This window comes from Thamnophis sirtalis, unplaced genomic scaffold (genome assembly GCF_051295495.1).
Source record: "Thamnophis sirtalis isolate CommonGarterSnake01/CBP01778 unplaced genomic scaffold, rThaSir2_p1.2 scaffold_2, whole genome shotgun sequence".
NCBI classification, from domain to species: Eukaryota; Metazoa; Chordata; class Lepidosauria; order Squamata; family Natricidae; genus Thamnophis; species Thamnophis sirtalis.
Genome location: NW_028261382.1, coordinates 170,792,731 through 170,805,785, shown reverse-complemented (window position 1 = coordinate 170,805,785; position 13,055 = coordinate 170,792,731). Strand labels below are relative to the sequence as shown.

At 44.4% G+C, this 13,055-nt stretch overlaps 2 protein-coding genes across 2 annotated transcripts in view; one reads left to right on the top strand and one right to left on the bottom strand.

Moving 5' to 3' along the window:
• Positions 1–13,055, top strand: part of SMIM13 (small integral membrane protein 13) — a 76,781-nt gene that overhangs the window by 38,278 nt on the left and 25,448 nt on the right. The gene's annotated exons all lie outside the window — the stretch shown is intronic.
• Positions 608–13,055, bottom strand: part of NEDD9 (neural precursor cell expressed, developmentally down-regulated 9) — an 82,664-nt gene continuing 70,216 nt past the window's right edge. Inside the window, exons 4-7 of the mRNA XM_087707466.1 lie at positions 10,553–10,654; positions 7,416–8,609; positions 4,796–4,885; positions 608–1,630 (exon numbers count right to left, since the gene is read on the bottom strand). Coding sequence (XP_087563592.1) covers positions 1,121–1,630; positions 4,796–4,885; positions 7,416–8,609; positions 10,553–10,654 — 1,896 coding nt within the window. The 3' untranslated portion in view covers positions 608–1,120. The remainder of the gene's footprint in view (positions 1,631–4,795; positions 4,886–7,415; positions 8,610–10,552; positions 10,655–13,055) is intronic.

Below are 13,055 nucleotides of genomic sequence, written 5' to 3'. Positions count from 1 at the left end.
GGTGTTTAACAGTAGTTGTTTTTTTCCCCGTTTCTCAACCTCACAGTTAGTAAATGCAGATGCCAAAGATCAAGCACTCTTCAACTGAATCATATCTATTATATTTCTGGAAGAGAAAGATATCTAATCGCCGACTGTGGTTTTATAGATCCATCATTTGACCTTTCAAGCATCACTTACTATACTTTTCACCCTGTATTATCTGGTTCCTGGTTGCTTGAACTCAACTCAGGGTGAATTCTGATTCTGAGCATTATCAGATCTTCACAAAAGGGGAACCGGTATTTTTGTAAGTAACCAGTTCTGGATGGCTGAAAATTGGAAGAACTATGACAAGAAAGGATTAGCATTTTGGTGTGCCTTCGCTTTCATCCAAAGGCAACCTCAATTTTTGAGGTCCAAATTACTGGCCCTTACTCTTGTGAAGTGTACAATTTATATCTTTCAAAACGGCAGTCTCCAAGATTCAATGAATTTGTATGCCGCCCAACCCCGAAGGATTCCGGGCGGCAGAATCTTAAGATAAAATTAAGACAGTCATTCTGAAATGAAATGCGTGGAAATATACATGCTTTCATTTCCAAATAAAATTTGCAGAGCGTTAGTGTTTAAAGGAGGTATAGTTTATTTACTAACAATTATTCCAGATAGGGTTTGTTGGCATCTTTCCTTTGGACGTAAAACAATATTTACTTTTAAGAGTTGCCATAGCCTTTACAACATTGTCTACATGACATAATTAAGCTAAAATAAAATATACATTGTAGACCCCAAAAGGGAAATGTAGGTTAATGGGTATACTAAAATTAAGCCCCTATATATACATTATACAACTGATGGATGCTTTTGTTAAGGTGCAGACATAATAGATTCTATGAAATGTCCCCCACATATACATATATGAGAATGCATTTAATATTTATAAATGTATATCAAAACCAATAAATTTAGACGGCTGAAAATTTTTGTCATTCCTAATCCATAAAATGAATTTAAAAATTTCCATATAAAAACATTTACAGGAAAAGAAAAAATTACATGATCCAAGTTTTAAAATCTGTACATATTATAGAAGACACGTTCCAGTTCCTTTGTTGGTCTGAGTCCATCTTTGTACATCTCAGTAAGATGCCATGTGAACCAAAGAACACTTAAACAACTGTGCATAGTGGGAAAGGTCTGTCACGCGGTCCACCATATCTTGCAAAGTGGATGTGCTAGGATAATTCAAGGCGGCCACCTTGGTTGACATAACAATGCTCTTGAGCAAGTCGCACAGCTGGTTGCTGGAATTCATGATGCTGTTGCGCGTTTCCTGAGTTGTCAACTGCCTAGTCAGGGTATCCCCAATGAAGACCAGTTTATGAGCACTTAAGATGACAAACTTGCTGTGAGCCACGAAGATCCGTGGGGGCTGCGCAGCACTGATGCAGCTGAAGAAGGCATCGATGGCGTTCAGGAGGGAGTTGAAATGAGTTTCACACTGTTCTGAATAAAACAAAAGAAGCTGCCTCTCTTGGGTGGCCACCAAGTTCTTTGTTGGGTGAAGACTTTGAGGTGACTTCCACTTTGAGATGTCATTTTCCACTGGCTTGGTGATTTCTTGTTCTAATCGCTGGAACTGATTCAACTGAAAGGCAAATAGGAAAGTCACCACCATGTAGTTCTATCAGTGCTTAGTACCCTTACTTTTACAGTGGAGAATCCCAAGATTTATTTATTTATTAGACTTATATACCGCTTCATAGTGCTATCAGCCCTCCCTAAGCGGTTTACAAATTTTTTAGCAAATTGAGTCAGCAACTTGCCCCCACAGTCCGGGTCCTCATTTCACCCACCCATCGGAAGGATGGAAGGCTGAGTCGACCTTGAGCCGGTGAGATTTGAACCGCTGAACTGCAGATCACAGTCAGCTAAAGTGGCCTGCAGTACTGCACCCTAACCACTGCGCCACCTCGGCTCTACAAGATGTTGCGCTCTACATGGGGCTGCCCTTGAAGAGTGTTCGAAGACTTCAGTTAGTCCAGAACGCAGCTGCGCGAGCGATTGTGGGTGCACCTAGGTACACCCACGTTACACCTATCCTCCGCGAGCTGCACTGGCTTCCCATTGGGCTCCGGACACGCTTCAAGGTGCTAGTTGTTACTTATAAAGCCCTACATGGTATCAGACCTGGGTACCTGAGAGACCGCCTCCTGCCAATTACCTCCCAAAGACCGATTCGATCGCACAGACTAGGCCTTCTCCGGATCCCATCTGCCAGCCAATGTCGGCTGGCGACCCCCTGGGGGAGAGCCTTCTCTGTTGCAGCTCCGGCCCTCTGGAACGAGCTCCCCGTGGAAATCCGGACCCTTACTACCCTCCCGGCCTTCCGTAAAGCCACTAAGTCCTGGCTGTTCCGGCAGGCCGGGGGCTGTTGAAGTATCCAGCCCCACTGTAACTATGAATGCTGTTGTATTTTAAATTGTTGTTGTCTTATTTATCCCCTTCCCCTTTTTATTGTAAACCGCCCGGAGTCCTTCGGGAGTGGGCGGCATACAAAACTAATAAAACAAAACAAACAAGATGAGAAAAAGTATAAAACGTTTCTCAATTGATGATTATTATGATCTTTGTGTTACAAGTCTCTAGAACAGTGGTAGTCAACCTGGTCCCTACCGCCCACAAGTGGGCGTTCCAGCTTTCATGGTGGGCGGTAGGGGTTTGCTGTAACTCTGCTTTATAAATTTTATAAAGTTACTTCCCTACTTTATAAATCACCATTACTGTGGAACCGGTGGGCGGTTAGAAAATGTTACTACTAACAGAGATACAAAAGTGGGCGGTATAAGTAGGTATAAAAAGGTTGACTAACCCTGCTCTAGACTGTCATACACAAGGAACATAGATTTATGGATGTATCAATGAGCAACAATAATCTAAATTCATCATGATTGTGATGACTTAAAAAACAAACAATCTCCAATGAGTGCCCCAAAGGTTCTTTTTCAAGAAGCAACTGGCTTTCTGTTTTTTTATTTGAAGATGTTTTGCTTCTCACCCAAGAAGCTTCTTCAGCTCTGGCTGGATGGTGGGGAATGGAAGCATTCTCCAAATGGCCAGCTGTCTGCAAGGAATATAAATCCTTCCATTCCCCACCATCCAGTCAGTGCTGAAGGAATTTCTTGGATGAGAAGTGAAATGTTTTCAAAGAAAAACCAGAAAGTCCTCTTGAAAAAGCACCTTTGAAAAAGCACAACCATGACTTGGATGGCTGAGAATCTCCATGGACATCCCCAATGGGTGCTCCCCAATCATCTAGAGAAAACTGGAAAAACACCAATAGGCATCAACTCTTGGGTGACATTTGGGAAAAGACGACACAAAGCTACTGTGAGTGAGGAGTCATGGAGTAAACTGATTATTTGAACTCCTTTTAGCTTATAGTGTTCTGGAGATGATCATCACTTGCAATCAATGGAGGCTTTAAAAAACTGTTTTTTCTCCACTCACAAATTCATTCACAATTTTTTTCCCAAACATGGTTCCTTGTAGGAATGGGTAGAAGACTTGGACTCTTCCTTCTCCATGTGTATGAATTCTATTATGAAGCAGAGAAAATGTAGCCAGGAATTATAGTAATGTACTTACACTTCATCTCTTAGTAACAGAGGTGGGTTCCTACCAGTTCGCACCAGTTCGGTAGAACCGGTTCGTCAAATCTACCGAACTGGTTAGAAGAGGTTCTACCAGTGGACCCGGAAAGCAGGCCACACCTACAGAAGAGCTTCCAAAATTTTTTGAAACCCACCACTGACACACACACACACACAGAGAAAGACAAAGAGAAAGAAAGGAAGAAAGAAATAGAGAAAAAAAGAAAAAAGAAAAAGTGAGAGATGAAAGAAAAAAAGGAAAAAGGGACAGAGAGACAAAAGGAAGGAGAGGGAGAGAGAGAGAGAGAGAGAGAGAGAGAGAGAGAGAGAGAGAGAGAGAGAGAGAGAGAGAGAGAGAGAGAGAGAGAGAGAGAGAATAAACACATGGCCGGGAAGCCACTCCCACAAAGGAGGCCACACCCACAGAGTAGGTTCCAACAATTTTTGAAACCCACCACTGCTTAGTAAGTAAATATATAGTTGGATATGTTACTTTCTATTACATCATCATCATCATCATCATCATCATCATCATCATCATCATTACCATCATTATATACTTTATTCGTTAAACATGAAACTCAGTCAACTGAACATTCAAAAATGTATCACAGATATTAACTGATGGTTGATACGGGTTGCTCCCAGCATCCTAGGTATCGACCAAGTATTTTCTTAAAATGCATGATGTTCCAAATAGTGCAGTTTTTTTGCAGTTCTGATGGTGTTATTGCAGGAAGCTGCAATTTCTTGATGTACTGTGTAAAATTCTTAGACATGGTGCCAAGTGCCCCAAAGACAATAGGTATCACTGTCACATGTTTCATCCATAATCGGGTAATTTTGATGGCCATGTTGCAATATTTCATGATTTTTTTCTAGTTCTTTTTCTTCGACTCTGGCGTTTCCTAGTAGAGCAATATCAATAAATTGTACACTCGGGTTTTGATGATTGTGATGATGATGATGATGATGTTTACTAACCTTATTTGCCAACCATCTCACTCACTGTCTAACCGACACTGGGCAACACAAGCTGTTTTTTTTAAAGCCTCCGTTGATGCAAATGTTCTTTTAGGACAACATTTCTCCCTCCCAGAATCCTTGTCTTTATATTTTGCCTTCCTGATTGTTTTTGTGCTACCTGTAGAGATTTTTACCTGGTGATGCTCAAGCTGTGTCTTGTTCTGCTTAACGATGTTTTCTTTTTCCAGCAACTCCTTCTGTTGCCTTTCAAACTCTTCCTTCCCCTAATCAGAAGAAAATTGGGATACAAAAAAAGAATATATCCCATCACACAAACGAACACCTCTTCACAGGGCAGTTAACTAGTTTATTTAAACAGCAGGTATTTTATTGTGTTTACCCTTGGGTTTTTAATTAGTAGTGAGGAAAAAGTAAATGAGAACAATGAGAACTTATAGTCTGGATAGGATCTTAACAAACCGGAGTTGCACAGCCTGCGAAATGCGTGGCATGACAAAACCGCGCTCCACTAAAGCGCGCCCGATTAAACCGCGTCGCTGACGTCATCAACAGGGCGACAACAGCGAGCGCGGAGAAAGAAGGGCGTTTTAAATAGCGCTTTGAAAGCAAGCCGATTCAAGTTAAGATAAGGGTTAGGTTTAGGGTTAGGTTTAGGTTTAGGTTTAGGTTAAGGGCGTGACCCGTCAAAAGCGCGTTCCACAAAAGCGCGGTTGATGAAATCGCGTATGTGACGTCATCACAACGCGACGAAAAAGATCGAAAAATTGAAATAAAAATTAAATTACAGCAAGCCGATTCACATAAAGGTAAGGGTTAGGTTAAGGGTTAGGGTTAGGGTTAGGGTTAGGTTAAGGGTTAGGGTTAGGGTTAGAGCGTTAGCGTTACGTTTAGCGTTAGGTTAAGGGTTAGCGTTAGGTTTTTCGTTATGTTAAGGGTTAGGTTTAGGGTTAGGTTAAGGGTTAGGTTTAGGGTTAGGTTTGGGGGGGGGTTAGGGGAAGGTTTTAGCTTTATTTTTACATTTTTTGATCTTTTTCGATCTTTTTCGTCGCGCTGTGATGACGTCACATACGCGCTTTCGTCGACCGCGATTTTGTCGTCCGCGGTTTTGTGGTAGAACCGGTTAAGGGTTAGGTTAAGGGTTAGGATTAGGTTTAGGGTTAGGTTAAGGGTTAGGTTTAGGGTTAGGTTTAGGGGGGTTAGGTTTAGGTTTAGGGGTTAATTTTAGGTTTAGCGTTTACAGCGTGCTTTTTTCTCCGCGCTGTTGTTGCGCTGTGATGATGTCAGCTACGCAGTTTCGTCGAGCGCCCTTTAGTCGAACACGGTTTTGTGGTGGAACCTGCGAAATGGCAGGGGAGGCAGTAAAGGGTTTTGTGCATTCTGTCATACGGATGGAGCTTTTTCATTTTTATTTCTATTGACTTGATGATGGTCCAGCTGCATTTTATACTGCTTAATAACATTTTGACAGGAGAGTGGCTAGTTAGGACATATCTCTGGAACCCACAACCCAACTGGTAGACAATTTCTATTCTCTGCTGAACAAGTAGGGAGAATGGAGTAGGGAAAGACAATAATTACTCACTGGCTAGAAAATGAAAGAGATGGCGGATCCATAACACAGATCTTAGATAACTTACAATCTCTAAGGAGTTGCCATAAAGAAGAGGGAGTCAAGCTATTCTCCACAACTCCTGAAGGCGGGACAAGAAGCAAAGGATGGAAACTAACCAAGGACAGAAGCAACCTAGAACTAAGGAGAAATTTCCTGACAATGAATCAGTGGAACAACTTGCCTCCAGAAGTTGTGAATGCTCGAACATTGGAAGTTTTTAAGAAGAGATTGGACATTTATCTGAAATGGTATGAGATCTCCTACCTGAGCAGGGGGTTGGACTAGAAGAACTTCAAGGTCCTGTTTAACTGTTATTTAATCAGGGTTAAAATATCCTGAACTATCATGCATCTCAATATAGAAAAGACACTTTTGTTCCTCACCCATTCATCAGGTTTGGGGCATTCATGATTGAAACAAGGAAAATTAGGTGAAAAGCAACTGACTTGGGAAGTTCATTTCTAATGGGTGGTGTCTATGACCACTTCAGGCATAGTTTGAAAGGACAGTTAGAAGATGGATATTATCCACTATAGGTAAAACTATAGCAATAACAAGGAAGGGCAGCATCTTATAAACATTCCAGAAGCCTCTGGATCGGTTCCACCACAAAACCGCGTTCGACTAAAGGGCGCTCGATGAAACCGCGTACCTGACGTCATCACAGCGCGACAACAGCGTGGAGAAAAAAGCACGCTGTAAACGCTAAACCTAAAATTAACCCCTAAACCTAAACCTAACCCCCCTAAACCTAATCCTAAACCTAACCCTAAACCTAACCCTTAACCTAACGCTAAACCTAATCCTAACCCTTAACCTAACGCTAAACCTAATCCTAACCCTAAACCTAACCCTAACCCTAACCCTAACCTTAACTTGAATCGGCTTGCTTTCAAAGCACTATTTAAAGCGCCCTTCTTTCTCCGCGCTCGCTGTTGTCGCCCTGCTGATGACGTCAGCGACGCAGTTTAATCAGGCGCGCTTTAGTTGAGCGCGGTTTTGTCGTGCCACGTCTGGATCAGGGCTCTCTTCAACCTTGGCAATGTTAAGCCTAGCAGACTTCAACTCCCAGAATTCCCCAGCCAGCAAAGCTTAAGACTGACGTCCGCCAGTCTTAACGTTGCTAAGGTTGGAGACCCCTGCTCTGGCTGACACCTCTAGAAAAGGTAGGTGGGACTCACCTGTAAGTGCACATAATCATAATCATCCATCCAGCTCTTCTCTAAGCTATTATTGCTGTTGCATTGGTAAGGCTGGTTTTTAGAAAGGAGCGGCGATAGAGAAGTGCAGTGGTCCTGGTTTTTATCTCCAGGGTGCAATGTTAGAGCCTGAGGGTTATCATACACGTAATCAGCAGCAGGGTTCATGCCCTCAGGTGCGTTTTTTATAGAGGAGCTGCAAGGTCCTTGTTTGAAGAGCACCTCAGCGTTGACACTGACGCTGGTGGTCAGCTGCTTGGCATCGTCTGGGATCGTCCTTGCCACCATGACAAAACGATCCAGGTCATCACACTTATTCTGAGGCTTGTTGACTGCTAGGACATTCAAGGACCAGCTGCAATGACTGAGGTCGTGGCTAGTCTGGGTCAAAATCTGGTAGGAATCTTCCAGCCTCTGCAGCTCCCTCCTCATTTTATTGTAGAGACTAAGTTCCGGCAGGTAGGAAGCGTTGGCGGTGGCCCCCTTGGCGAAATGGAGGTAGTCGACCAGGGACTGCTCCACTTTGTCAACCGCGGTATGTATCTTGTTGATGTGTTTCTCCATGTTCTCGTACGACCGCCAGTCGGGATGGATGAAGGCCATCAAACTGGAGACAGCGTTTTCCACTGTGTTCTGGTTCCAATAGAGTCTCTCGATGGCCGAGTCGGGATCCAGAACGATTCTTCTGTCGTGAGAAGGACTAGCTGACAAAGAAGATTCCTTTGATGTTGTGGAAGACGTGGACATGTTGCTCCGGGTGCTCCCTGTGCTTGAAAAAGACAGCCGGTTTATCCCATCGGTGACATCCTGTAGCCTTTTAATGTCCTGTGTGACCTGTGGAGGGACGTCATATATTCCTTCTTTCCCCTCTGGATTCAGACTTTCACCGAATGCTAGATGCTGTCCAGGAAAGGGAATTCCCCGAGGGGTGTCATAAATATCTGCCTGGGGAACTATTTGCTGTCCAACAAAGTGAGTTTGGTGGCTCACTGGAACATCATAGAGGCCTTGTTGGAGTGGTGTCAGTTCAGAAGAGATGGCTGCCTTGGCTGTGGAAGGAGGGACGTCGTATACACCTTCTGAGCTCGCGTCATGCTTTACGCCAGCAGCCAAATCAGAGATTCCTTCTCTAGCATCCATATCATTTCTGAATGAGGAAGCGGGATTGGTACAGATCTGGAACACAACAGGCAAACTTAAGTTATTAAGCTAAAAGAAGTAGCAATAGCATTTACAATAGCGCTTCATAGTGCTTTACAGTGGTTCACCGACAAATGCGCGCACGATAAAAGCGCGCCGACAAAACCGCGGCGAGAAAACAGCGAGTTCAAAATTGCGCCCACAACAGCGCGCCGACAACAAACAACGCAAAAAAAGGTAATAACCCTAACCCTAACCCTAACCCAAACGCTTACCTTAACCTAATCGCGCTGTTGTCGGCGCGCTGTTGTCGGCGCGCTTTTGTGGGTGCAATTTCAAACTTGCGGTTTTGTCGGCGTGGTTTTGTCGGCACAGTTTTGTCGGCGTGGTTTTGTCGGCACAGTTTTGTCGGCGTGGTTTTGTCAGGTCACGCTTTACAGCCATCTCTAAGCAGTTTACAGAGCATGTTGTCCATAACAATCTGGGTCTTTGTTTTACTGACCTCAGAAGGATGGATGGCTGAGTCAATCTTGAGCTGGTCCATGGTTTTATGGATCAAATTTTAAGGTTAACTGACGTGATGTGCAGAGACTGCAGTAGCCCTTACAACAGGGGTGAAATTCAGCAGGTTTGGACAGGTTCTGGAGAACTGGTAGCGGAAATTTTGAGTAGTTCGGAAAACCGGCAAATGCTACCTCGGGCTGAGTGGCGCAGTGGTTAAATGCAGCACTGCAGGCTACTTCAGCTGACTGCAGTTCAGCAGTTCGGCTGTTCAAATCCCACCAGGCTCAAGGTTGACCATCCTTCCGAGGTGGGTAAAATGAGGACCCGGATTGTTGGGGGCAATATGCTGACTCTGTAAACCGCTTAGAGAGGGCTGAAAGCCCTATGAAGCGGTATATAAGTCTAACTATTGCTATTGCTATCGCTGAGTGGGGAGGAAATGGGGATTTTGCAGTATCCTTCCCCCTGGAATGGGGTGGGAAGGAAGATTTTGCAGTATCCTTCCCCTGCCATGCCCACCAAGCCACGCCCACAGAACCGGTAGTAAAAACAATGAATTTTACCACTGCCTTAGAAGTTGGCGGGACAGCCAAGGCCTGTCTCTTTCCTTGACTGGCGCATGTGGAAGGGCCCTCACCAAACCAACTGGACTGATGCCACACGCTACACCAAAGGAGCAATATGAAAAGTCTACATCAGTGATGGGTTGCTAATCCCGTTCGGTTGGAACGGGGCTGGCGACGTCCTCGTGCACGCACGCAGTTCACGCATGCGTCTTAGCGCCTGCGCAATGCTCCAGCTGCTCGCGGAGAATCGTGCAGGCGCTGTATGTGCCATGCGCCTGCGTGGAAGCACAGAAGCCTTTAAAGACCGGTAAGGAGCAAGGGCGGGTGGGTGGGCCCTTCGGCGTTCCCGGAAGTTAATTACTTCCGGGTTTACCGACCAACCGGTCCACGCGGACCGCCGCGGACCGGTTGAAACCCACCCCTGGTCCACATGATGTGTGAATCCAGTCAGTGTGTCACAGAAGTGAAGTCCAGACAAACTGACTGCACAACCGATGTGCACCCTGATATTAACCTTACAGAGAGATTTGTGCTGACGGAGCCTTACAAAAGACTATATCTTCTTCATAGTTTTTGAACTCCCCTTAGATAAGCACAAAGATACAATCAGCCCGTTGCATGTGTACAGATTTTTTTTTTTTTTAAACAACACTAATTACAAGAATATCTTACATGAGGATAATAATTATGCTCGGCAGTATACCTTTTATAACAGTTATAAAAAATAAACCAAACAAAAAATAAATGGGCTATAAAGCTTGAGGGGAATGTTAACAGGCCCAGAGTTCAAAGCACTCTGCTATTTCTTCCCGTCTTCTCTTCAATGCAAAATATACTTTTTGTTTAAACACGTCTTCAATCCAGCATGAAATTACATGTTTGCTCTAAATGGAACTTCAATAAACTTACCCCTTTGGTGGGAGGAACGTCGTAGATCCCTTGAGATTTCATATCACTCATTTGAGCTGCTTGTGGAGGACTTTTAACTGATCCAGGGGGAACATCATAGATCTAAGCAGAGAAACAATGCGTTACGCAAAAGCAAAAAACATCTTCGGCCTTGATGAAATCTGTCTGGGCTCTCTAACTGATTCCTTGGCAAATGGTATTTCTCGGTAGGATAACTAAAGCTGCTCCAGCCAATAGCTGTGAATGTCTGTCCAATATCTCCTGACAATAAACAAAATTTGTTTATGGTCTCTCAATCAACCCATTCCCCCTTCCATGAACTTTTGAAAAACTGCTTTGGTTCATGAGCCAAGGGGTTCGTTTCAGGGTTAGCCCTAAGGCAGTGGTGGGATTCAAATAATTTACCAACCAGTTCTCTGCCCTAATGACCAGCTGGGTAGGCGGGGCTCGGTAGTCATGTGATCATGAGGGCGTGGGCGAGTAAATGTCACTCAGGTCGATGGGCACTTCGCCTTAGTTGTTACAATGGTAATAAGGGTTAACTGGCAGTTTCTGTAAGCAGGGCAATAAAGATGAGGCTAGAAACAACACCAGAATGTTTCCTTCCTGCCTTCCTTACAGGATTAGCCCTGTAAAGTGGAAAAAAACAAAAGATTTCTTCCAACAACCGGTTCTCTGAACTGCTTAGAAAGTTACCAACCGGTTCTCCCGAATAGGTGCGAACTGGCTGAATCCCACCACTGCCCTAAGGATTAGGCACCCTGAGGAAAGTGCTCACAGAACGAAGTTGGAAAGCAGAAATGGCTTTTGAGGATTCCTCCTGAATCTCCTCGATCACCCCCAGGAAGACACTGCTTGATGTCTCACATTGGCCCCTTCAAACGAGGTGACACCTCTTGGATGGTCTAAGAGTATCTTGGCTTCCCCTAGGACTAAAGTCCAGTTCACTTCTGCACATAAAATAGAGGAATGGGTGTGTGTGTGTATTTGTGTCTGTCTGTGTGTAGAATATAAGAGCGCAGTGGTTAAATGCAGCACTGCAGGCCACTTCAGCTGACTGCAGTTCTGTAGTTCGGCTGTTCAAATCTCACCGGCTCAGGGTTGACTCAGCCTTCCATCCTTCCGAGGTGGGTAAAATGAGGACCCGGATTGTTGTTGGGGGCAATATGCTGACTCTGTAAACCGCTTAGAGAGGGCTGAAAGCCCTATGAAGCGGTATATAAGTCTAACTGCTATTGCTATTTGTTTGTTCTTTACCCCAAGCAGCAAAATATCTTGGCAGTGCTCTATTGCTGGAAGATTTTCTGCCTCTGATGTTTTTAAAGAAACACACCAGAAGCAGATGAGTGGAAAGTCCCCCTTTGATTATCAGAGGGGATTAACTGCCATCAAGACTTGGAAGTGCTGGTTTTTTTTTTAAGGAATGGGAGTGGGGGGGGGGGAGAACAGAATGAAGTCAATCAGTCATTTAAGGCTTCTTGGAGAGCTCAGCAGGGAGCTGTAGTCAATCCTGGCTCTCTGATCAGTTTATTTTTCATCAGTTTATTTTTATGACCAAAGATAAGGGACAATACCAGTACAGGAAGAAGCATAATATGCTATATATATTGACCTGGGTACTTGAGAGACCGCCTGCTGCCAATTACCTCCACTAGACCGATTAGATCCCACAGATTAGGCCTCCTCCGAATTCCATCCGCTGGCCAGTGTCGACTGGCGACTACCCGGAGGAGAGCCTTCTCTGTGGCTGCTCCGACCCTCTGGAACGAACTCCCCGTGGAGATTCGAACCCTCACCACCCTCCAGGCCTTCCGCACAGCCCTTAAAACCTGGCTGTTCCGACAGGCCTGGGGCTAAAGAACTGTTGCCCCCGTCTCGAATTGGTATGACTGTTGTGTTTTAATTATGCATTGTTGTTTATGTCGTTTTAAATTCTTGTTTGTATCCCCCTTTCCTGGTTGAGTTGTGAGCCACCCTGAGTCCCCTTCGGGGGGAAAAGGGCGGCATATAAATAAAATCAACATCAACATCAACATATTGTTCCCCCACCTCAGATCTTAACAGAAAGAGAAAGAAACCCTTAAAAAACATAATGTACACAGTGGTTCTCAGCTACAGAAGATAAAAAAGGCAGAGCTGAGATCCTTTTTCACCCTATAAAACACTGTGAAAGGCCTTTAGTAAGTCAATTATTTTTCGGTCCAAATCATTTGATAGTGATGTCTTGTCAAGAAGAAAGAACTAGGTAGAGAGAGACATTTAAGCCGCATATGCAGTCAGGGCTCAGGATGACCCCCCCCCCAAATTAAAAACAAAACGAAAACAAAGAGAGAGACCTTGATCCTTCTGAAGAATTAATTCTTGTGATTTATCTCAGCCCCCCACCCCCCCCTTGCTGTCATCTTTACTGAAATACGAGTGCAGCTGCTGAGGGTAACCCATGCTTAATCCTCACATTGATGTCTAATCCCCAACAATTTTTATGAGGTGCAAGAACACTCCA